The sequence below is a fragment of the Muntiacus reevesi genome, chromosome 12 (genome assembly GCF_963930625.1).
Source record: "Muntiacus reevesi chromosome 12, mMunRee1.1, whole genome shotgun sequence".
Taxonomy (NCBI): domain Eukaryota; kingdom Metazoa; phylum Chordata; class Mammalia; order Artiodactyla; family Cervidae; genus Muntiacus; species Muntiacus reevesi.
The window spans coordinates 77,950,411-77,976,508 of NC_089260.1; the positions used below are offsets into that span (position 1 = coordinate 77,950,411).

A 26,098-nucleotide genomic window follows, 5' to 3' on the forward strand; every position below is an offset into this window, starting at 1 on the left:
ATGTTCTCCAGAATTTTAGACTCTGTGGGAGAAGGCGAGGGTGGGATGTTCAGAGAGAACAGCATTGAAACAAGTATACTATCAAGGGTGAAAGAGATCACCAGCCCAGGCTGGATGCATGAGACGGGTGCTCAGGGCTGGTGCACTGGGAAGACCCAGAGGGATGGGATGGAGAGGGAGGCGGGAGGGGGGGATCAGGATGGGGAACACATGTAAATCCATGGCTGATTCATGTCAGTGTATGGCAAAAGCCACTACAATATTGTAAAGTAATTAGCCTCCAACGAATAAAAATAAATGAAAAAGAAAAAAAATGTTCTCCATAGCTAATGAGCACTAAGAAATTCAACTACTTGCTGCTTTTTTAAGAACATACAACAGTGCTTCAAATGTCACTTGCGGAACTGAACACACGACCTCTCGATTCTAAAAGATAATGCTCTATATTCAGTGAGTAACTGACGTCAAATCCATACCTTTGTTAGTCCCTCATATTTTCGATAATCCGTACTCTCTAGCCACTCCATCAGCTTGGCATATCGGAGTAAGTCTCTATGAAATGCATGATGATTAGGTAAAGTCAGTTCAATAGAGCGCTGAGCAAGAGTTGAACTCTGATCACGACCCTAGAGTGAATAAATAAGGACATAACTATCACTGACAGTATAAAGAAACACTGTTGTAACTAAATATCCTTAATAATGATCAAGCATGGCCAAGCAAAAACAACAGAACATAGAAATATAAGAACTGAGTACTTACTTGTCTTTTTTTAATCATCCTGTGTATACAAACTGAACACCACCACCATAAAATAGTCATAAACACACAAGAATGACTCTCTGATAAATCGACTCATTTTATCTTTTAGAGTAGTTGAGAATGAATAGTTTAATCAACTTTACCTCTCCCATAACATTTTACAATTGACTAAGCAAATAAATATCATGATATAAACTGTTACTAAGAAACACACACCGAACAGGGGAAGTCATTCAAAACAAATTGTCTCCATCTATGATATCTCCATTAGAGTCTACGATATTTAAACAGCAGGTGAAAATGCACAGGACACAGAATGTCAGAACTAGGAAGGACTGCAGATGACTGCTTCCTGGGCTTTCCAGGACAGCGCTCAGTGCTCAGTTGCTGGATCATATCCTATTCTTGGCCAACCCAATAGATTGTCTGTAGCCTGCCGGGCTCCTCTGTCCATGGGAGTTCCCAGCAAGAGTACTGGTGTAGGTTGCCATTTCCTCCTCCAGGGGATCTTCCCCACCCAGGGACTGAACCTATGTCTTCTGCACTGCAGGCGGATTCTTTACCACTGAGCCACCTGGGAAGCCCTTTCCAGGATAACCCCTAATAATAATGTAATTTTAATTTTTCCATTAATTTTCTACAGAAGCAACTATATAATTTTGTTTTTAATCCTTGACATGACTTATATAAATGAGCACGTTTTCAATCAGCCTGAGGCAGACGATGCATCCTGACTTTTGTTCTAGAGTATATGGATCCAGTAGATCAGCTGACCCAACGGAACAAACTGAAATTCAAAGGGCTAAGTGATCCACACAGGCCACACAGGCGGAAGGCTAGAATCTGAACCTCAGCCATGTGAGTCTCACTTCTGTTTTCTTTTAAAAACATGCCAAACAAAACCATTCTAACCAGACTCAAAAACTGCTGAAGGTCATTACAAACATTACATTTCAGAAATGTTTACCACATCAGAAGGATGACTGAGATTCCACTGACTCACAGATATTAGATACTGTACACAGAGAGAGATTAGTTTTAAGTCTGCTAATGTCTCCAAATTGTGCCTTAATTAAGTTACACTAACTAAAAGGAAGGAGTATTTGACAAACTTGTTATTGCTGATAAATGTTTTCCAAATATTTTACCCTTATTAATAATAATATTAGATATATTTCCATTATCCTTCCTCATTAATTTTTTCAATAATTCAAGACTCAAAATCATGGTTTATGTTCTTCTATAGCTGTTTACTCAGGTCACTGCATGTTAAGTTGTACTATTTAATTTAATGTCAGGAAAACTCTTCAATTAAAAACCTTCATCTCTCCTGCAAAATGGAAGAACCAACATTTATAGAGAATTTTACGGTTTACAAAGCTCTTCTACATATATTACTATTCAAAACTTTCTACTGTAAGTAGCATTTCCAGATCATCATCATGTGAAAATTCACTGATATAAAAACATTATTACCTTCAGACTATTAGGATATATTAAATATTGTTAGTGTTAACAGAAAGATTTTAAGAGAAACTGGTTTCAAAATATATAGGAAGGAGAAAAAATACTTAAATTGCTTAATTCAATCAATAATATAGATAACTATCATATCTAGAATTCAATCGTGCTAAGAATTTTACTCTTTATATACTTTAAAAATTAAGACATTGTTTAAAGTTTCTTATTAGAGATAAATAAATTAGTAATGATGACTGAAAACCTTTTGAAAAGGACTGGCCATTCTAGATGCCTTTAAGAACACCATGATTCATGAGAAGAGGTCAAAATATCAACATTAACAGGAGTTTTGGAAGAAGCGGATTCCAACCCTCATGAATGACTTTGAGGGGTATGACTTCAGTACAGGAAGTAACTATAGATGTGGTAGAAAGCAGAACTAGAATTAGAAGTGGAGTCTAAAGATGTGACTGAACTGTTATAATCTCATTTAACAGATATTTAATGGATGAGAAGTTGCTTCTTACGGATGAACAAAGAAACTGGTCTCTTGAAAGAGAATCTACTCCTGATGAAGATGCTGTGAAGGCTACTGAAATGACAACAAAGGATTTAGACTATAATTAATACATAAACTAAGTTGATAAAACAAGTAGCAGGATTTGAGAAGACTGACTCCAATTTTGGAAGAAGTTCTACTGTGGGTAAAATGCTATCAAACAGCATTGCATGCCACAGAGAAATTGTCTGAGAAAGGAAAAGTTGATCATTACAGCAAACTTCACTCTTGTCTTATTTTTAAAAATTGACATAGCTACCCCAATCTTCAGCAATCACTGCCTTGGTCCTCCAGCACCTTCAACATTGAGGAAAGACCCTCCACCAGCAAAAAGATGATGACTCAGATGGTAGGCTCAGAGGGTGCTTAGCAATTTTTAGCAATGAAGTATTTTTAAAATAAATGTGTACATTCTTCTGTTAGACATAATGCTATTGCACACAATAGGCTACAATACTGTGTAAACATAGCTTTTTTACGCACTGGGAAACCAAAAAATTTGTGTGACTTGCTTTACTGACACATTCACTTCATTGTGGTGTCCCTAAGGTAGCCCCTATACACTGCTGTAGAGTTTTAAGTACATTACCTTTACCACATCCTCACAAGCATCTTGAGGGTAGCAGCCATTTCTTACTCTTACATATGGAAGACAGTGAGTCCTGTCACACAATGTAACACACAAATCAGACACACAATCAAAATTTGATGGTGAACAAAGACATGTAACCCAGTGCAGTAATCGAATCTTCCCAGTGTGTCCCACAACCAGGAACAGAAATCCCCTTGTTTCCCAACTCTTTGCTAGGTGACACGAAGTATTCAATTTAACACACAGAAAATCTCTTTTCTGCACTTGGGACACTGTCTTTCATCTTCATCAGCACATTCCAGGTTGTTGCAACATTCTGGTTTTTAACATGCATTACTCACATGTAACAATGCATATTAGATTTTCAGAACTGGGATGCATTCATTTTAAACAAAGCCATTAGTTTATAAGGCAAGGAAGCAAAAATCACAAATAATAGCATGTTATAACAAACAATTAAGGGTGGAGAAAGGATTATCATTTAATGACTGGTATTTTCCATACCATTTACAAATGTGGACTATAGCCTGTCAACAGGATAATTTAAAAAAACTAGGGAATTGTGTAAAAATAGATATTATTGAAATAATAGTGTAAGAAAAATGTGCATTAGTATTTCCTATGTGATTCCTAGGTTTACTTTTTTCCTGAAGCTTTTCAAGTCAAGTGGAATGTTAAGAGAGTCTTCCCCTGGTTCCCCCTTGCACGGTTAGTTAGCTGATCTTCCTTTACTCCCATGGTACCACCATAACATACACCCTCCCTCAGTCTGTTTGTCGCCCTTCTCTAGATCGTGAGCAACTAGAGCAAAGAATCAGCCTCTCATCTATTCCAATGAAATGTCTGGAATGCATCTTTAATCACTTGGCAAATGACTTCCAAATAAAGGAGTGAGTGAGTGAATGAAAGAATGACAGAAAGAAAGGCAAGCAGAATGAGATTAAATGCCTTTGGATCTAAATAAACTTTCTGTTATGGGACATTAAAAAAACTGCCACAAATATGGTTAACAGGTAGCTCAAATCAGTAAATTATAACTATAAAGATTCTGCTATTAAGCTTAGTAAACCTTACAGGGGAAAAAAAAGAATCGGAGAAGCTGGAGCCAAAGTTGATGTACTCACAGGCACGGAAAGAAAGTAGGACCTGTTATAGAGTTGAAGGAGGGCCTGAGTAAACTAATCAGAAATAAAATAGAGTAAATACAATTGTTTCAGAATACTACAAAGTGAAAACAAAATAAGAACCTGGAATATCAGTCAGCATTTCTTGATGAACAAAATTTCACTCAACTTTTTTTTGGCCCCAAATCCCTATTAAAGAGATCATAAATACACAAAATCTAATTTATGACACCTAATTTATTCAAGAAATATTAAGTCTAATTTATTATTTATTAAAAAAAGCACCTTCTAGTCAAATCCCTCTAAGGTATACTTAACAGTAACATTTATATCATTGCCACAACCTTAATTATAACACCCTTTCCACATAGAAATAGAGATAAAGGTTTTCTATAAGATTAAATCAACTAGAATTTACAATTGAGTTAGTCATTTTTCTCATATTTATAAGTATATGGAGCCAATGAAATACTGAAAACATGGAATCAAGTCCCTGTTCTCACTTGAAAATACTGAAAAATAAAACAGGCCAAACATTAAAAACGTAACAAGTTTGGACTTATTTTTAGAAACAAGATTGTCTAAATGGGGTATATGTAACATGCAAGCACAATTATTTAAAACTTAGGGAATTTTGACTAAAAGGAACTGTCTTCATAGGAGACCACTGAGGCCCCGAAAACATCTATGAGCAAATACATACATATCTAAAAATATTAAAATCAAATAAATATAGAAAGGAACATATTGTGCTCCCAATTAAATACATTAAAATTTTTTTTCTGTGACCATTTCATTTCAAGCTACAGGAACATGCCAGTACTATAATAAGATAAAATTACCTGTCGAACAAAAACATTGTTGAGGTGACTGGCCAGTCTCCGGGCAAAATTCTCTCGCAAATCACTGAAACGCTGCTGCTGCTGCTGCTGCTGCTGCTGCTGAACTGCCAGAAGCACGTCATGGCCTGAAATCGTGACAGCTTATTCAACGGGTTAAAGAGCTCCCGGATGTCTAAGGAGTGCATTTATAACAGAAGCCGTATTTCAGTTCTGAAGAACTCAACCTTTTGCTGGTTTATGCGTGTGTTTATAAAAGAAAGGTAAGGGGGAAAAACAGTGTAACTCAGCGATCCTCACGCTGCGGTCTTGCCTCAGCCTCACCTGGGAACGGTCAGAAACATGGATTCTAAGGCCTCAGAGCGGACCTACTGCTTCTGCGCTGGCCCCTAGCCGTGATCCCGATGCAAGCTCAAGTTTAGGAACCGCTGGTCTAGCAAAGCCTTACGGCATCTACTTTGTGCTAGGTCCTGTGAACAGCGCTGAAGAAAAATGCTGGTGTTAACGTAGAGTCACTGATGGTCAATCAGAAGGTACTGAAATGAACAAGTTCTTCGTGCCGATATAAATTATGTTTGAGAGTAAGTGAAACTTGTTTCAATAGCTAATAATCTAACCCTAAACCACCTGCCTCATGGACTTCTTGTCAAAAGCTTTACACTAAGTCAGAAGCTTAGTCCCAGGTTCTTGGGCAGATTTTATGGTCATACCTGGTCGAAGAGCTACATTCACGCACTGCAGCAGGGCATCTGCAGCATTGGTGCAGGCCTCAATGCCCCTGGAAGAAGAAAGATCTCCTTCCTGAAGTGCCTTTATATGACCTTTGGCCAGGTCCATGTGGCTCTGGAAAGTAAACAAACACACCATTTGTCTGTGTACTCTTAGGAAGTTTACAGGTAAGATGCTACGCAATCCTATTACTGGGTGTTTGAAACTTCAGTATTTTTAAATCTTGCTCTCCTAAGGAAACTAGAAAATACTTGCAAATGGGCTTTAGAGATCATTAGTTTTGTTTTTTTTTTTTTTAATTGTTGCTAGTAGTTTATAACCATGCTTACCACAAGAAACTCTATCTCAGACAGGAGTTTTACGTTATTAGTGTTACTGAGATGAATGAGGTGGTTGCTTTCGGAGATCTGATCCATCTGTTCTTTTACACTTTGGAGCATTTCCTCATAACTGCTCAGTTTCAATTCAATCTGATCCACCTCCTTGAGAGGCTCATCCAGTAACTTCATTAGGATGTTGACTTGCTTTTCAGAGGCCATGATAGACTGGATGTTGGCCTACACAGTTAAAAAGAGAAGTAATACTTCATATTCTTCAAATGAAATATCCATAAATCTTTGACAGCAGCGTGACTCAGCAGCAGCGGCAACAAAGGCTGACACACACATCTACACGTCTACTTTAATTGGCTGCTTTGTGTTTACACTCCACTTTTTCACACAGTATTTCAGGGAAGCACACGTCCCCTTATGTGGAGGTTAGGGACCAGATCTCAATACCGCATATTTAGGGCATGCGCCATGATGTATCATCAGCAATGGTGGACTCTCATTAGTGCCGTTAGGTTATACCATCTCTGACGCTGCTTCCAGCTCTATCAACTATAGACATTTTCTATAATCTGCAACATTTATGTAAAACCCTAAACAAAAGCATAATAATCACCTATGCTAATACCTTAGTTAAGAGGGTAGCAGTAGCATGCCAGTCTTTAACAGATACATGGAACTAATTTATAACTGTAGCATGATTGGTACTAATAGGATGTGGAAGAGTCTATTGCCATAAGATAGCTCCTTCTACAATATTCTTTCTTTTCTCTTTCATTTGCAACTACTTTTTTTTTCCAGACAAAGTAGCAACAAACCACCGACCCCTTATTAATATTTTCTAAAGACTCTATTGATTCTCAATTCCCTGAAATATGGAAGCTTTCAAACCCAAAATTAAGCTGCAAAGTAATATGATGACTTGAAACACAGAGGCAACATTAACTAGAAAATACAAACCACAAAGCCACATTAAGAAGGCAGATAACATGATATGAGGAAAAAATTTGGATAAAGAGTTAAAATAATATCATTGTATGGGTGATGCTAAAATTTCACATGTTATTTTATATACTATTCATAATAACTCCCATGGAGGTGCAGCCCAACTGTAAAGCAGCAGAGCTCTGACCCACTGAATCTTAAGCAGCAGAGCTGTGACTTGAACTGATCCAGGACAATTTTCACTTCAACATCTTGAAGTCTCTTCTAGGCTTTACTTCCAGAGAGTTCTACAAATTTGTAAGCTTGGGCTATTGGTGTAATCTCTGGACCTCAGTTCAACCTTACAACTTCTGTACCTTTCATGTATAAAATGCCAACACTCTTTTAAGTCTTAAAAACATTCCTTATTCTCAGAGTTTTTCTTAAATTCATACTTTGCCTAACAAAACGACACCCCCCTCACAAAACACTCTCATTTTAGATTTTTCTCATAAGACAGGTGCTACTTGTAGCTTTTTACTTCCTAAAGATGTACATGTAGGTACAAGCTCAGATATGTGCATACAAATAAACAGCATCTATTCCACAGCAGTTCAGAGGAGTCGTCAAACATCCTTTTGCCCTGGCTCTCCTGTTTTCACTACACTATTTTGCTCTCTTTGGGTAAAGGATTCGCTTCTTTCAGCTCACTCTCTCTCCTTCTAACTTGTACCTATTTTTTTCCCCCCAAACCACAAAAATGTTATTCTCTTGCCTTGAACTATTCTGAAGTGTTCCAGAGGCTGGGGGAATCAACCCCCAGGGTGGTTTCAGGTTGGCTACTTTCTACTTCCATCACTTCATATCAAGAACCTCCCCAAATCCAGAACCTCAGCCAACTGCCTTCACTGGCCTAATAGGAATGGTTCTGTCTCTGGACCAAGAACAGTGAAAGACAGAGGGAGGCAGCTGGTGATGCGCTTCTAGGGAAAGACAGCAACGATCCCACCGTCTAGGCTCAAAGGCAGCGGCAGCAGAATATGAACATCACCAGTCTCCTCAGCTTACCACACATCACTAGCCACACGTTACAAGAAAGGCTGACCCCATCTAACACCTGCAGCTCTCTGGACAACCTTTCTGCAAAGGCCTCGGCGCTAGAAATTGCATATTCACAGCCTTCCATCATTATCTCAATATCCCGCTCTTCTCTTGCATTTAACTCTTGGCATTCATCCACTGCCTCTTCCTCACCTCCTGTCACACTCTGATTTTCTCCACTTGGAACAGATTCTTAAAAGAGGGTAAAAATTAAAAATAAAGTAGTAAAAAACTAGGAAGGACAACAGCATTGTACTTACAGGTAAGGTCAGTTATAAGCACAGGTCACATTTAGAGGCTGAAAAATAGGAAAAAAATGATTCAAAATATATGAAAAAAAACTTATTTTATGAAGAACCGCATATGTTAACATGTCTATTATAACAAAAGCATGCAGTCTAATTTATTGACTTGTGTTAAAACAGGCCTTAGTCACACTTTCCCAAAACATAATTAAACTATAAAACAAATATACAACCGGAAACGAAACACGTGTACAAGCCTAACCTTTTTTTTTCTCTACCTGAGATAACTGTTGCTCTAATACAATAATGCTTATAATTCAGGACACATGAGGAACAATTTGCTTTCCTTTTTTTTCCAGGTAACACCTTCTTCTGTTATTTTTGTTCTTTCTATCTTTGTTATGTTTTGTGTTTTCCTCCAAATAACTTTCAATTGAAATTTTAAAAATGCATCTACAATTCATAATTTATTTTGGGCAATGAAAATATTAACTGAACTTTCCATTTCTCTCTGTAAAAATTTTTCACATGTGTTTATAAAATTTCTAAGGATCAGCTAATAGAAACTTTCTCAATATCTGTATAGTAAGAACAACATCATGGCTGTGTAAAACTACAAAAATTTCAGCTGTCTTCCTGCTTCAAAACAAAAGACCAGGAGGTCAGAACTGAGATGCTTTCTAGATAAATGTTTCAGTTCACTTTCTGGAAAGAACAGACTCAGCATATGGGATTTTACATAAATCTTGAGATCGAGAGATAAAATGAAAAAAATAATTTTACCCTTAAATAAACCTCGAAACAAAGTTACTGATTTTCAACAATTCACAGGACACGCTTTAAAACACAAATTCCAAGTGTTTTAGATATTCATTATTTTGTATGAAAATGAGACTCTACATTCAGCATGACTTGACATATGTTAACTTGTCCTTGAACAAAACACACCTAATTCAAAGTAACAAATGATCTACTCTTAAGAATGCTAATTAGCCAGCTTTAGATAACATGCCAGAAAAAAAAGAGGGGCTAAAACTTTCGGCACAGGCAATTACAGACTGCAGTACACAAACGCAAGTCCCCTAGAGCGGCGTCTCCCAGCTCTCAGCCCTTTCCAAGTCACTCTGGAAATGTTAAAAGTGTTTTGTGTGCAGCTTTTTAGCCACTAGGGGGCAGGGGATGCCCAGTTCATTCTGCACAGCTCCTTACACAAGTAAACATTTAAAATAAACAAATATTTTAAATGATCATAATTGTTTCAGAAGGCATCTTCTCACATAAGCAAGGTCATGAATCACTGTCAAGTAAAACTGAAGTAGCACCAAATCAATAACAAGAAACATTTTTATGGACTTTGAAACTTTAGAAAGCATTTGTATGTTCATTATCTAATGTAATCCTCAAATAAATTCCATGAAATAGTTATTATTTTCCCATTAGAAATTACCACATACTATGTCCTTAGTGACTGCCCAAGAAAAGCTGAAATCTTGAGTGTTACACCTATTAATGCCAAGGTCCCCGCCCCACCCCATGGGAATGCTGGATGCTAAAACTGACAGGGATTTTCAGCTCAAGATGGCAGACTAGGACACATTTACTTTCTGTTCCTTCTGAAACCATACTTAAATAAAAGTGTAGAAATACCAAAATTAATAAGCCAGTAAAAGCCAAGAGGTTGTGGAAGTCATCAACTACAGAAAGATTTCAACATATTTCGAGAAGGCAAAAAATGAAACCGAGTGATGAATAAAATAACTAAGGAAAGACTGTCCTAAGGAGGGTCTGCACAAAGCCAGTTAGCTTTCAGTGAGTTCTGGTTATAGCAAAGGGCAAGGAAAGAAGAGGAGCTGAAAAACAAGGAAATTAAAGTTATTTTAGGGAAAAAAGTTAATTGTATGAGCTCCAGAGACCACTCAGCCTGCTGCCATATCAATCCATGGATTACAATGGATTGTTGGTAAGCAAGACAAGAAAATAAGGAAGAAACAAAAATGAAGAGATTGTTCCTTACTGAACTCTTCTCAAATGAGATCAAGGAATTATGGTTAAATGCCACAGCTGTAAATCATTTCTGCTCCTAGAGAGGTCAGATAGGGCTTATGATATTTCTCGCTTTTTTCAGACATAATTTAGGTCTGAGAAAAACCTTCTGTGTCCTCCAATCTCAAATCTTCTTGGGGATGGAAGTCCAAATTTACTCTGACATACTATAAAAAGAATCTCAAGAGCAGAGGGCAAACTAATTTATAATATATGAATTATGTCCAGTGTTATTTTAAATAGATTTTAAACTAAAATATATAAATAAAGTTTCACTGATCAATACAATTCTGGGTTCTGAAACCTCTACATGTCACATGCCTGCTGTGTAACACACAATGTCAGCCCAGGAGAAAGAAAACACTCCAATGAAGTAAGCCAAAGAAACAAGATTCAAACTCGATAAAGCCATGTTAGACTAGGAGTTTTCAGTCCTATCCTATTCTTTTGAAGCTTCTACCTTGTGAATAATAACATGTCTCCCTTGTCCTAGACACCCAAGAGTGTGACTTCTCTCCTGGGCATAAGAATCTTTAGAATTATATATGGTAGTAAAGAGTGGACCCAGCTGACATGCTCACAGTGACCAAACTGTACTGACTGACTGAAGCTGACACAGGGCTCCACTATGAAGCTGCAATAAGTGATGTGTTTGCTTTCTCAACATGAATGAGCTGCCTTACTGAACACACTCCAGGAAGGCCACAGAAACAGGCTTCTAATCCATACAGAATAATGCACTGGTAAATTTCTTTCAGGAAAGCCCATGATTTATCTAGACTATCATCTTTACATATCTGGATCCTTCAAACTATACCAAAGGGAAAACCTCCGCTGGTGCTATGCTGACAACTGGTGGTCCTTAACCTGCCTCTTCTGAGATCAGAACCCAACGCAGCAGGTGATCAATTCATGAATTGAGCAAAAGAAAACCTACAGGGTAGGATATAGACTCATTATAGGTATGACACTTAGGGCTAAGTGCCATAAGGAGGACAAGAAAAGAGCAGTAACACGTGAAGCATGTATGGCGGGGAGGCACCACAGCCCAGAGCAGGTTTGGGTCACAACCTGGCTAAGCCATTACCATCTGCACACCCTGAAGAACAGTCTAAGATTTAACTGTTGTACCAAATTTCTAAAAAGAAGTGAAGAAAGAGGCTTACCCGCCAGAAAAGGACGTGGTGGGGTGCAGCACCTGGCCAGGTGAGGGCTCTGCATTCCGGCTGGTGATGATGGCAGAGGAGCCGCGGCGGAGAAGCTGCTCCTGGCTCCTGGCCTCGCAGAGAAGCTGGAGAGGTCCCCACAGGTGCTGGACCACCCCCGGGAGGGTGGGTGGCTCCTGCAGTCAGCTTTGCACAGGTCTCTGAGACCCAGGCAGGGAAGGGCCGGCAGATACACACGCAGGCACCAAGGGGGCTGCATGATGAGGAGCTAGATGGGATGAGCTCTGGAGAAGGAGGCCCCCACGGTCCTGAAGAGTCTCTGCACGGTGGCCCATCTGGTGCCAAACACCTGCCACCCACAGTGGGAGGTCTCAGCGGCTAGAGAGCCCGGGAGGGGTCGTGCACTGGGGCCCGCCCTTTGCCCCGGAATTTGCAGTTTCTCTGTGACACGTATACCATGGACGCGTCACAATTGCCAGGCTGAGTCCTCCTCTCTCCAGGGCGTGTTTGACCGCGAGAGGAGTAAGAAGCTAGGGAGACGCTCTCGCAGTTTCACATTCTATTCTCGGGTTATTTGGCGCACAATACGGGCAATTTACTGTGTAAACTTCTTTCTGTGCTCCGCCGCCGGCGCCCGCTGGGCCGGCGCTCGCTGGTTTTGCGCCCTCGGGGTGCCACCACATCTGGCCGGGGTCACCCCGCCGCCCCAGCTCCTGCTTTACAACCTGGTCGCAGGCTGCTCAACCAGGATCCAGTGCCCTCATCGTCCGGGTTTTACAGCATGCCGAAAAGGTGGTACCCAATCCAGCAGGCTGGGTACTCTCCCGTGTGGGCGGGCTACCCCTGGCGAACTTGAGGGAGCGGCCGAAGCAGCAGCCCGTCCTGTCCACTCGTAATTCCATGATGTTCGGACCTTCGAGAACCGTCAGAATTCCTCCACCGGGGCGCAAAATTACTCTCCTGCGTTCACTCCCTGAGCTACCTGTTCAGGTAGCCAAGGCTGGGAAGCCGGTACCAACCAGTCACCGCCCACTTCCTCGCGCAAAGGAGAGTAAGGCCATGGTCCAGGAAGATCAAAGGGAAGGCGTGACAGAGGAGGAAGGTCACACAGAGGCCGAAGGAGAGGACAACGGAAAGATGAGTCCGGACCGCAGCGGGGCTATGACAATGACACCTAGGCCCCAGGAGACCGGCGGGCTCCTCCCGCCCCTCCACTGCCCTCCCGAGCCTCCAAACCTCCTTCCGGGGCACCCAGGAGGCAACTTCAGTGAGAAAGCCCAGGTGTCTCGGACGAAGTCTTCCTCCCAAAGCCCCGCCATCTGCTCAGACGGCACTGCTGGAGACGGCCGGCCTCCCTCGCAGCCTGGCCCCCTGGCCACGGTGCTCTCTGCCCCAAGTCCGCGCTGCAGCCTGCTGCCCGAGAGGCCAGGAGAAGTGGTGCTGGGTGAAGACCACCAACCCGGCTGCCCAGAGTCACTGATGTCCGGGAAGGCGCTGCAGCGTGAGCCACCTTCAGACACCCCGCGGAGAAGCTCTTCTCCCCTGGGAGCCGCCGGCAGTGGGCGCCCCCGCAAGAGGACGATGCCCCCGCCGCTTTTTCTGCCACTGCCGACCCCGCTGCCGCCACTGCCGCCCCCGCTGCCGCTGCTCTGGGGTCGCAGTGACCTTCCCCCGCCTCCGAAGCTTCCAGCCATGACTCGCGCCAAAACCCGGGGCACCCTGAAACAAAACAGGGACCGTCAGAGGAACAGAATCCTGAGGGATCCAAGGCAGGCCATGCGACGCCGCAGCGCCGCCCCGCCTGCCCCAGGGACCACAGGCTCCCTGCCTCCGGTCAGTCACACGTTGCAGGTCCCTCCTACCACCACCAACTTGGCCGACCTGTCCTCCAGATTCCCCAATCTGGCTGGCCTTCCACCTTGCCTGACACCTTATGTGGATCGGGTGGCAAGACACACAGCCCCCGTGGACTCTCATTCTGCTAGTCCTGCAGATGCTCTGCCTCCAGTTTCCAATCCCACTGTGGGAACTGCCCTCAAGGAGGATGCGGGCACTGCGTGTGCAGTCAGAGCAACACCACCTTCTATTTCTGACCTCTCCACACCCCTGAGCACCCCAACCCTCCCCTTCCAGCCACCCTCCGACAAAAATGAATCCCCAACACCCATGTGTGTAGATTCTCCCCCTCCCTCATACTTACTCACCCCTCTTCCAGACCGCCCCATCGCTCCCCCTGCTACAACTTCTACTGGAGTCCCTTTTACCACCACAGTCACAGCATCTCCAAGTGTAACCTTCCTGTCTCCTTCAGATCAGGACGTCACTGACATGGACACTACTCCCCCGGCTCATGCTGTAACCTTTCAGTCTCCCCCAGGTATTGGGGTGGAGCAGACACGCACTGCAGGGAGACCAGACACCACCAGCGCCATTTGTGCCGACGGTCTCCTGCCCTGCTTCAATCTTTAACTATGCCTTTCACTCCCAAACCAACCCTCACCCTACATCTGCAGCCACTGATGGGCAGCAGAGAGCCTCTGTTTTTCCCAAGCCCCCATCTGGGGCTCCGGCTGCTGTCTTCCCCGGGCCCCCACCTGGGGGTCAGGCTGTCGTCTTCCGCGGGCCCCCACCCGGAGGTCAGGCTGCCGCCATTCCCGAGCCCTCATCTGGGGCTCCGGCTGCCGCCTTCCCTGGGCCCCCACATGGTTATCAGGCTGCCGCCTTTCCCGGGCCCTCATCTGGGGCTCCGGCTGCCGTCTTCCCCGGGGGCCATCACCTGGATATCAGGCTGCCGCCTTTCCCGGGCCCTCATCTGGGGCTCCGACTGCCATCTTCCCCGGGCCCCCACCTGGGGGTCAGGCTGTCGTCTTCCGCGGGCCCACACCCGGAGGTCAGGCTGCCGCCTTTCCCGGGACCCCACCTGGGAGTCAGGCCGTCGTCTTCCCCGGGCCCCCACCTGGGGGTCAGGCTGCCGCCTTTCCCGGGCCCCCAATCTGGGGCTCCGGCTGCCGCCTTCCCCGGGCCCCCACCTGGGGGTCAGGCTGTCGTCTTCCCCGGGCCCCCACTCGGAGTCAGGCTGCCGCCTTTCCCGGGCCCCCACCTGGGGCTCCGGCTGCCGCCTTCCCCGGGCCACCACCTGGGTATCAGGCTGCTGCCTTTCCCGGGCCCCCACCTGGGGGTCAGGCTCTCGTCTTCCCCGGGCCCCCACCTGGGGGTCAGGCTGCTACCTTTCCCGGGCCCTCATCTGGGGCTCCGGCTGGCGCCTTCCCCGGGCCCCCACCTGGGACTCTGGTTAATGTCTCCCTTGGAACCCCATCTACGGCCTTGGGTCCTGTCTTCCCCGGCCCCACTGTGTAGGACTCCAGCCAGTGTCTTCCCCATCCCTCCATCTAGGGTTCTGCCCACTCTCTCCCCTAGCCCCCCATCTACAGCTTTTGGTCCTGTCTTCCCTGGCCCCCTCTCTAGGGCTTTGGCTCTTTCCCTCAGTCCCCAAATTATGGCTTTAGGTCCTGCCTCCCCCAGCCCCCCATCTATTGCTTCAGCTCCTGTTTTCCCCAAACCCCCATCTATGGCTTCGGCTCCTGCCTCCCCCAGCCCCCCACCTATGGCTTCGGCAGTTATCTATGCTTCAGCAGTCAGCATCTCTACAGATGTCAAACCAGTCTTTGACATCAAAGCTATGGATGCACCTCCTCCTCAGACTTTACTTTCTAGTCTACCTCTGACTCCAAGGACAACCACTACTCATACCACATGGCTCTTCCTGGTTCTGAGAACACAGCACCCAGTGGCAGCGATGCCTGGACCCGAGCCTCGACTTATTTACCTGTGGACGTGGTCAACAGAGGTACCCATGTTTCAAGTGAAGCTTGAAACCCAGAACTCACCATTGAACCCACATCTGGGGCCAACAACAGGAAGAAGCCTAACAAGTCTATTCCACTGGGAAACCCATTAGCCCTAGCACAAGATGAAAAGCTAACCTCTTCTGCAGTCCAGCCACCCAGAGGAAGGATAATGGATTCGGGTTTACCAGATCCCCTGTCTTCCACCACCACCATCAACATGCAGCCGCCCTCTGTCTACAGCTCAGGTATTTTCCCCAGGGATGTATCTGCTACTTCTGGTTTTGGAATGGATACCACAGTGCCCAGTCCTGGAGACAGTAGCTTGTTGTCTTGCTAGTACCACATGAGGCCCACTGTTGATGGGGCTGCAGCCTCTATGGCTGGTGGGAGTTTTGGGTTGGTGTGAATGCCCTAGGCCTCACTTATTCAGAAGCATCTGGCCCACCTCACTTTTGCACAGAACTGTGTGGGACACCCAGCACCACCTGTGTTCCTACTGTGGCCAGATCACCTTGGGCTCATCTCATTGCAGCTGGCTGCTGCAGTAGGAACAGCAAGCCCCCATCCCAGCATCCGGGCACATATCTGGTTCCAACTTGAATCCAAACGCCTGGGGTCTCCTTCAGCCAAGTCCAGGTGGTAGAGTCACGGCAGGGGAAACCACCATCCTTATGGTTAGAGGTCGGGGTGTTACCACTTCCCATCACTGCACCCAGGACCCACATGAGTGTAGACAATCTACAGTTACAAATCCCATCACCATGAAGAAGAAATTTGTGTCAAGGGACAAGTCAATTTCAACTTTTCACTAGAACAACACTGCATCCATTGGATTTGCAACTGTGAGACCCACCCCTGGCTTGAAACCCACTAGAAGTTCCACCTGACTTCCAAACACAAGGGGTCCACCTGTCCAAGATCCAAGTGGTGGTGGTATAGGAGGGAACGTCATCATTCCCAGGAATGGAGGACCTGGTAGCCACACTTCCCATCAGTACAACTGGGACCCACCTGGCCAATACACCATGGGTGAACACATGGAAGGAGCCACATCTCATCTCGGATGGGAGGCCCCAGTGTCAGCACCTGCCACTGGGCTCGGAACTCATATATGCAAAGCACAGAGCGGGTGACGGGGGCCAGCACCTCACCCGCTGTGACTGGGTACACTTCTGCTGTCCCATTCACACAAAGCACCCAGGCCTCCCCAGCCCAAACCCACGTAGTACGATGGGGGATAGCACCATATATATTTAGAGAGGAATGTCTGCACTCAGAACTCCTGGGACCCCAACTCAGGGCACCCCTCTGACTTTGGAGGAGCACGATGTTGCCTTTAGCAGCAATGAGCCAAAGGACCACACGCTCAGCGATATGCACGAGTAGGTGTGTGTTGTATGTGCATGGGTGAGGAAGGTGGGTGTGTGTGTCGTGCAGGCTGAGAAGTATCTGAGCCCAGTTCAGAACTACATACCAGAATTGAGAAGTTCCATGTGGAGGATGGAAAGTAATCTGCATGTATCATCCACTATGCCATCCCTGGTTTGACTGTAAACTTGGCCGACCCAAACTTCTGGATATTTTCCCTACACTTGGAACTGGCAAGTTCTACAGCTGTCTTTAGCTGCTTCCTCTCCCCCTACCCATTTGCCTCAATGGACACTTATCTTTCCCAGCTTTATGGACAAATATGTATATAGGTAATTTATATATAAGTAAAAACTTATTCCTGTTAATCTACTACTGTTTGTGTGTCTTTACCCATTGATATATATGAGTCATGATGTGTTGAGGCAGACTTAAGGTTGCAAAATTTTCTGGGTCCCAGTGACTGGGTTGTGGAGCTAGGCATACATTATGACCATGTGTGCTGACTTCTGAAATCTGCTTTGAGTGTAAGGAGTGACAGTCCAGGAAGAACTAAGGTCCAGAGGAGGCAGAGACAGGGCAGCTCATCCTTACTTCTCTATGTCTCTCTCTCTCCCCCTGCACCACTCGAACCACACCAGAGGCCAGACAATCCCTGATGTGTGAAGAGGAAACACACTTGATGGTTTTCGTTTTTGAAAACGTTTAAATGTCTCTTTTGTGCATCTTTTGATCCAATTGAAACTTAGGCCAGTCATCTCTGTATGTTCCCACTTCACCCAGAGAGGATGGACTTTGTATCCAGGTTCATGTGTCTGGAGAAACAAAGGAAGAGTCCATGCCTGCTCTGTAATTGTTGAAAATTTAAGTTTACTTCAAGTTGATCATACTGCTTAAAGTATCAGAAAAGATTCTCTTCAATAACTGGCTTGGCTCTGAGATAGGCTGCTAAAATACCAAACATAAGAGGTATAACTGTGTCCAGTTCTAGCAGACCCTAGAGTTTTGCTGGGCCTCCAGGAGGTTCAATAAAGGCAAAACTCCTGACTCTCTGTAGCCTATCCTGTAGTCAGAGGGGAGAACAGAAATCAGTGTAAATTATCTGACAAGCTGGTGGTGTGGTTTAGTTGCTAAGTTGTGTCAGACTCTTTGCAACCCCAGGGACTGTAGCCCACCTGTAGGCTCCTCTGTCCACAGGATTTTCCAGGCAAGGATACTGGAGTGGGTTGCCATTTCCTTCTCCAGGGGGTCTTCCTGACCCAGAGATCGGGCCAGGTCTCCTGCATTACAGGTGGATTCTTTACTGACTGAGCCTCCAGGGAAGCCTAGTAACAAACGCAACAGAGATTGAGCAGTGCATGGGCAGAGAAACAAGGTGTTCCAGTTAAACAGTAGAACAGGATAAGTCTTACTGGGAAGGTGGAGTTTGAACAGTGTAGCGGGAGGGAACTGAGTCAGATATCTGAGGAAAAAGCATTCCAGATAATGGGAATAACCTCTGCAAGGCCCAGAAGAAGGACACCAATGTCCTAAGGGAAAAGCTAGTAAATAATGCGGCTGGAAGAAAGTCAGAAAGTGGGAAGGGAGAAGAGAAGAGGAAAGGAGGGTGGAGAAGATGTGGATTGAATTGTGGCATCATCATTTATTGATTGTGTGATCACAAAGTTAATCCAACCTTCAAACGTTTCAGTGAAATCAGTGATTTTCCTATGGCCAATTTACCTCACACGAGTTTTGGAAGGATAAAATAACACAGGGAAATGAATTATAAGCCACTGTTATTATTCTACACATAAAGACAGATAGACAGACAGATATAGAGAGTTAAGACAATTTTTTTGTCCCCCTCCACAGATTCATATATTGAAGCCCTATCCCCTTATGTGTGATGGAATTAGGAGATGGAGTTTTTAGGAGGTAACTAGGTTTAGAAGAGGCCATGAGGGTAGAGCTGTCATGATAGGATTAGCTCTTATAAAAAACAGAAAAAACACGAAAGCTTTCAACTCTCCACCATGTGAGGAGGACACAGCAAGGAGATGGCCATCTACAAGCCAAAAATGGAGGACTCACCTGGAAGTGTTTCTGCCTTGCTCTTAAGACTTCCCAGAAGTGTGAAATGTCTCTTGTTTAAGCCACTTAGTCTATGCTATTCTGTTATAGCAGCCTGAGCAGACTAATACAGGCAGGTGAGTAGGGAAAGGATAACTGATAGCTACATAGATGGAGATAGAGCATGCATATGTATGCTTAATGAATTACTTCAAATGTCCTCACCAGGCAATTCAAATAGGAGATTCCCATTTTAAAGGGAGCATAAAAGTGCTTGCTTTCATGAAGTATACAGATGGAAAAATACTGCAGCCTAAAAATGCACAGCACTGAGCCTAATGCAACATTTCTGAGATTAGTCCTGCAAAACAAAGAACACCATCACAGAGAGGCCGACAGCCTCCTCCCGGCACCCTGCCGCCTGATTCATTTACTCCAAGTTGTTCCTTCCGACTCCAGAGGATCAAAGCTCCTGTTGCCTGACTTCAGACACTCTCCTTCCCTACCAGAAGCAGGGTTGAAATACAGTTTGCTTCTAATAGTTCCACACCTTCTCTCGGCCATGCAGGACAACATCACCAGGGACAATTTTTAACTTTTAAAATTTATAATGCTTTTCATTAAAAAACAAAAATCCTTCAAAGCTGAAAACAACAATTCTGATAAGGCAAGCACTTAGCAAATGTATGAGATATAAAGATGATTTTGAATTTCATGTTTTAATGCATTTACACAGTTGAAGCTTCATCTAAATAAATGGAAATATTGTTATGAAAATACTATGTGGACATGATAGCATCTCAAATACAGAAATTCAACTTTTCTAACCCCAGTTCCCCTCTCCAGAGACAGTTTTTGGCCACAGGAATGTTGCCCCCATAATTCTAGACATTATGTTTATCTGCTGTATCCATTGTAGATCCATTTTAGCACCCTAGCATGAGGCAGGAAGATAAACTCCTACCCCCACTACTTCTCATCCCTCTTCCCTCCAATACATCATATTCATTTCATCACTTCTGCTGCCTCTCTTCTGTAATGCCATGCAATTTTTGCTGGCTTTTATTGAAGGGAGAAGTAGTAGTCTAGTGGCTAAAAGCCTTGGTTCTGGAGATGGACCACTTGGCTTGGAAGCTTTGTTCTTCAGTATATTATTAGCTCTGCAATCCTGAGCAATTTACTCAACCTTCCTGGGCCTCTGTTTCCTCACCTGTATGATGAGGAACTGGATGATAACCACCACTGCGTGGAGTTGCTCGTGATGATGCAAATAATAACACATCTGCAGCCTTCAATGTCCAACACACGGAAGCTCTCAAGAAATACTAGCTATAGGACATAGCTACAGTACTCACTTTCACTCTAATCTCATCATTTTCTTTATGCCTGAGACTGCTTCTGCCCCCAGTTCTGTCTTTCCCCTTGTACAGCTCACCTTTGGGCAATAGCATGTTTGCTTTACCTGTGATGATAATATTTATAATTTGTTATGCAAACACAACAAAGTGTCCTGTGTTTTATTTACAGGTTGATGCTATGGGTTGAAAACCAGTAAGTTAAATTAACTAAGTTCTGCTCGGTCCTGGGGACAACAGAATGGTAGAACTGTATTTCCCTCTCTGTAGGCATGATGCTCCTACTTCTGTCTCTATCATCAACTGTTTAAACTCATGCTGTATTTCAGTTTGCTTTTTCCTTCAACTGCTATTTTCTCACAAAATGTCATCACTTCTCCTAAAATCTGACCCACCTTCTTTTGTTCTCTTGAACCATTTCCCCAGAATAAACTATTTTTAAAATGTTCAAAGGCAACACTGTTTCCTTGCCTGGATCCCCTCCTCTTTCAGAACCCTTGCCCCTCCCCCTCCTCAGTTTGAAGCTCTAAGACCAAAGGAAGCATAAGACCCTGAAAGAAAAGAGACCAAATTGCTTTCAGGTTAGACTGGAAATAACCACTAGTTACTGATCATGAAAACGGCATAATTCTGGCCCCATCACTCCTAATTTCCTTGCCTTGTGGGAGAGTTAACAATCTGGATTTCAAACAGTACTTCAGGTCATTATGAGCCAGGTAGTCCTTATTCCATACTGTGCCCAATACTGGTCTAGGCCACGAGTGAGATCTCACCTAGGGCCTCTTATATTTCTTAAGATTAGAAATTTTGTGTGGAACTTCAGGCTAAAACTCTCGTTATTATCAAGCAGGGCATTTTCCCCACATATACCTCTCAAGAATTAGCAGGCGGCTTGTGGAAGATTTGAGAATCCCAGACTCATGAATGCATGTCTTTCTTGTCGCCGATATTTTCTTCTCAGAGATCCAGAAACACCCTTGCCTATGCTGAGCCCACCCAGGCCCTCCCTGGACCGGGCGCTGCCGTCACCCAGGGTGACGAGAGGCGAGGGGCTGCCTGAGCAGCAGCTGACGCCTCACGTGAGACGGAGCCGGGCGCGGTCCCTCAGCAGCCCCGGGACAGGGGTGCCGCCCTCAGACGCTCCTCTCGGGCCTGGAGAACGCCGCGGGTGCTAAGTGTTGGAGCCACAATGTGGACCTCCCGTATTTGCCCAAGGTGGAAAGGCTAGGAGAGACAGAAAAACAAAACAACCTTGAGAAACAGAACCAGGCTTGAAAAGTTCTCTCTCTGAGACAAGTGGCACTTTTGTCTTAAATTCACGCTAAGTTGGAGATCACACACCTTTGGTTTTTAAACTGGCAGATACTTGTTTTACAATGTTGTGTTGGTTTATGCCATACAACAAAGCAAATCAGTCATAATTATATATACATATATAATATATACATTATATATAATATAAACATATAATTATCTATATCTGTATCTCCCCTTCCTCTTGAGCCTACCTCAGCCCTCCCCTCACTCCCCTCCAGGCCATCACAGAGTACCAGGCTGGGCTCTCCGGGTTATCCGGCAGCTTCCCACTAGTAGCTATTTCACACGTGATAGTGTCTATATGCCAATGCTACTTTGTGGCGACATGGATGAACCGAGACACTTTCTTAGAAGTAGGTTTTCAGAACATGGAGGAAAAATGAAAGCTTATGTCCAAAGAGATGGGGATGTGTGTGGGGGAGGCGGGGGGACAGTGAGATAAAGGGTGCAAAACATAAGCTCTGTCCATTTTTAATTTGCTGCTGGACTAGCCCAGGCTGTTGTACAGAAATCTGAAAACACTAAATGTGGTGAAATAGCCACATGGACAATTGCTCAAAAATACTTTTCTGTTCCCCTTGAAACAGAATGATTTTACTGATTTCATCAAATACATACCTCAAAGTGATGACAGAAAGTTGAGTAAGTTATGTGCTGGGAATTGCACTTATGATTATTAGCAAGCACAATTACAGTGCTTACACTACAACAAGTACTATTTTAAGTGCTTAGCAAGTGCTTAAGCCCATTTAATCCTCACAATTGCAATCTTAGGTAGGTATTATTTATAATACTGACTTATTTTTTTGAAACTGAGGCCCAGAGAGGTTAAAGAGCCTGTCCAATGTCGCACAGTAAGTAGATGGCAAAAACCCAGGATTAAAACAAACCATCTATACTTTCATCACTTTGCTATGTCACCTTATTACAAGTTATGTTTAGGGAAGGGACAAAAATGACAAGACTCAACTAAAAGGAAAAGGGAGAAATGAGAAAATGACTGATCCTAGAAGCTAGGCAGGGTTTAGGCTCAGGAATTTCTGGTGATGAGGTCTAGAAATAAGAATAAGAACTTTTGGGGAATATTAATTTGGGGTAGTATCTGAATCCATTGAGAAATGACTTTGTTTTCTTTAAAATTTATAAAGACCAGTTGGATGAAGAGTCATAAAGGAGAGGAAAAGAAGATGGTGGCTTAAGTAACGTCTTACTTAAGTAACCTCTTCCCTCTCGTTAGGACTTCCTGGGTAGCTCAGTTGGGAAACAGTCTGCCTGCAATGCAGGAGACCCCAGTTCGATTCCCGGGTCAGGAAGATCCCCTGAAGAAGGGAAACTGCCCACTCCAGTACTCTTGGGCTTCCCTCGTGGCTCAGTTGGCAAATAATCCGCCTGCAATGCAGGAGACCTGGGTTCGATCCCTTGGTTGGGAAGATCCCCTGGAGCAAGGTATGGCAACCCACTCCAGTATTCTTGCCTGGAGCCTCCCCATGAACAGAGGAGCCTGGGGGGCTATGGGGTCTCCAAAGAGTTGGACATGACCGAGCAACTTTTACTTTCCTTCTAATTAATAGAGGTGAGAGGACCTGTGGAGAAGGACAGAGCTCTCTCTACTAGCTGTCCAGACATGTTACCAGGATGAACAAGGAGAAAAACGGCAACCACTGTACTGGATCTGATGATCCCGCAAAGCCAAGGATTCAGGTTTTTAAGAATGGCTTATGATGGCAAACCTGCTGCATGCCGCTATTCCACTAAGTGTGCTTCCAGGCACACATCTTAACTGGGGTAATAGTTCCTAAGAGGTGCACATTTGTTCGGTACGGTTGCTGTAATATTACTACAAACTTGGTGGCTTAAAACGAAACACATTTTCTTACGGTTCTGGAAGACAGAGGTCCAAAACCAGTTTCACTGGACTGAAATCAGGAGTTGGTAGGACCATTCATGCCCCCTCTAGAGGCTCTAAGACAGAATCTGTTTTCTTGTCAGCATTCCTTGGTTTCTGGCTGCATCAATCCAAACCTAGCTTCATCATCACTTTCTCTTTGGAGTCAAATCTCCCTCTACCTCTCTCTCGTGAGGACACCAGTGATGACTGAGTGCCCATCCAGGTAACCCAGGAGAATCTTCCTATCAATAACCTTAATTTAATCCCATTGGCAAAATCCCTTCTGTCATTTAATGTGACATTCACAGGTTCTGGGCATTAGAATATGGATATTTAGGGACAAGGGTATTATTCAGTACACAACAAGGAAGATACAGTTATGTTTCTCGGTTGCAGGAAATGAAGTTTAGGAGAGCAATTTTTCCCAGGTTTTACAATCTCCAGAGTTGAGGTTTAAATCCTGGCAGTCAGAGTTTAGGACACACTCTAAACAATTTCAATCTGTGTCCTTAACTACTGCATACTACTTGGTTAAGAGTCACACACAGGTATCAAGACCCAATTGAATAAAACATGATGTACTGTCTCATCTTTCACTTGTGTATTTCTGAATCTGGCCCAGCGCAGAAGAGTCCAGAAAATTGTTAAGCAGGGTTACTAAGAGAAAGCATTTCCTGTTTGATTTGCACTGAGTAATGAAAGGTTGCTATTTTTTTTTAATTGAATATGCCACCAAGTAGTGTTATCACCATTTTATATACTCAAACAACCAAACAACAACAAAAAGCTATGGATGCAAAGGTGTCAGGGTCATGTCTAAAGGCATCCTGCTGGAAAAAGAGCTGGGTACCAGATGCCGAGACCCGGATTCAGCCCATCCGTCCTGACTAAGCACCTATTCAGAGATTGTGACTCACCACCCAGCACCTGAGTCTTTATATCCCAGCTTCAAGATGGAAATTAGTTGAGGGATCACAGACACTTGTACTAATCACCAATTCATAATCTGCTAACCCCTTCCTTTGTGGGAGAGAACCTGACATTTCTAAAATCCTTTTCTGCCTGAGAGCGAGCAGAGCTGCCCTTGCTCCTCTGGCCATGACCTACTGTGCTTTGAAAAGGAGATTTGGCAAGTGCAGCTGCAAACACATCTCCAATATCACACATCTATGGAAAATTCCAACCAGGTTTTAGGCCCAGTCACATTACATTTTTCTGAGGATCAGTAATGATTTGCTGCCGGGGTCCAGCCTCGGCAGGATCCAGGGGATACCCTCAGGATGAACGGCGTCGGCGAGAGAGAGAGAGAGAGAGAGAGAGAGAGAGAGAGAGACGAGAGACTAGCATTGATAGGGCCAAGTCTGCGAGAGAGAGAGAGAGAGAGAGAGAGAGAGAGAGAGAGAGAGAGAGAATGACCAGACGCGGGTGCAGAGAGTCTGGAAGAGTCTGGCAATGCTTTATTTTTTACCATAGCTTTTATACCCTAAGTTTGTACATTTCTAAGGGGAAGATAGTTTAACATTACGTCAGCTTGTCCTTCACGAAACCAGGGTGTTTTCTGCATACTTCTTTGTTTATGAGGGTCTTGTACATTATCTTCTGGCCTTGGGGCCTATTGACATTTTATGACCTAGGTGAATGCAAAGCTGTTTTCCGTAATCTATTCTTTAATGAACACAAAGGTCAATCCTTTTGCAGAAGTTATCAGTTAAATTTATCTAAAAGGTTTACCACACAAAGACTCTGCAGCTCCAGTGAGGCAGCCCCTGTTTAGCATTCCTGGTTAAAATTAACAAATTTAAACTCTTATTTTTCTAAATCTTTAACTATAACCACTTTTAGAATAATATTTTTATGTTCTCTCATAGGGCTTCCTCACCCCCGAAGGGCTCTGTGCCTACTAAAGACTTTAGGTGATCAGGTTCTTTATGCTGTTTTATGATTAGGATATTATAAGCAATCATGCATATTAGTACCAAGGACCTAAACGCATTTGCCAAACAAACTAAAATACCAGCAAAGGAGTTTAAATTAAAACACTCCTTTCACCCTAAATAATCTCATAAAATACCACCACCTGGGAAACTTATTGATTAAAATTCTAAATTGATTCTTATTTGGGAAGAGATCGGGGAAGGCCTTCCTGCCTGTGTCAGAGAAATTAGGGAGTAGTCCATTGAGGCAGGCATCAGAAAGACAGATATCATCTTTAAGGTGAGAGCCGGGGGCAGCTTTCCAAAACCCCTGAAAACCTGATTCGCCTTGCCCGTCAGGTTTTCTCCCCTATGGCCTCTTTAGGGGTAGGGTCTCGTGTGTTGGCTCCCGGCAATTTGCTGAGGATCAGTAATGCTCTCCGTATGCTAGCTGACAAGGGCATGATCTCTGTGCTTATTATA

The 26,098-nt window shown here is 44.0% G+C and overlaps 2 protein-coding genes across 2 annotated transcripts in view; both read right to left on the reverse strand.

Moving 5' to 3' along the window:
• LOC136144764 (exocyst complex component 1-like) overlaps positions 1 to 12,776 on the reverse strand; it is a 40,665-nt gene extending 27,889 nt beyond the window's left edge. The window contains 9 exon segments of the mRNA XM_065902615.1: positions 477 to 626; positions 5,341 to 5,465; positions 6,048 to 6,180; positions 6,396 to 6,623; positions 8,425 to 8,612; positions 8,859 to 8,878; positions 11,875 to 11,999; positions 12,474 to 12,610; positions 12,695 to 12,776. Of these exon segments, the coding sequence (XP_065758687.1) occupies positions 477 to 626; positions 5,341 to 5,465; positions 6,048 to 6,180; positions 6,396 to 6,623; positions 8,425 to 8,612; positions 8,859 to 8,878; positions 11,875 to 11,999; positions 12,474 to 12,610; positions 12,695 to 12,776 (1,188 nt within the window).
• LOC136144765 (uncharacterized) overlaps positions 8,680 to 26,098 on the reverse strand; it is a 54,810-nt gene continuing 37,391 nt past the window's right edge. The window contains exons 4-5 of the mRNA XM_065902616.1: positions 11,875 to 13,593; positions 8,680 to 8,718 (exon numbers count right to left, since the gene is read on the reverse strand). Of these exons, the coding sequence (XP_065758688.1) occupies positions 13,139 to 13,593 (455 nt within the window). The 3' untranslated portion in view covers positions 8,680 to 8,718; positions 11,875 to 13,138. The remainder of the gene's footprint in view (positions 8,719 to 11,874; positions 13,594 to 26,098) is intronic.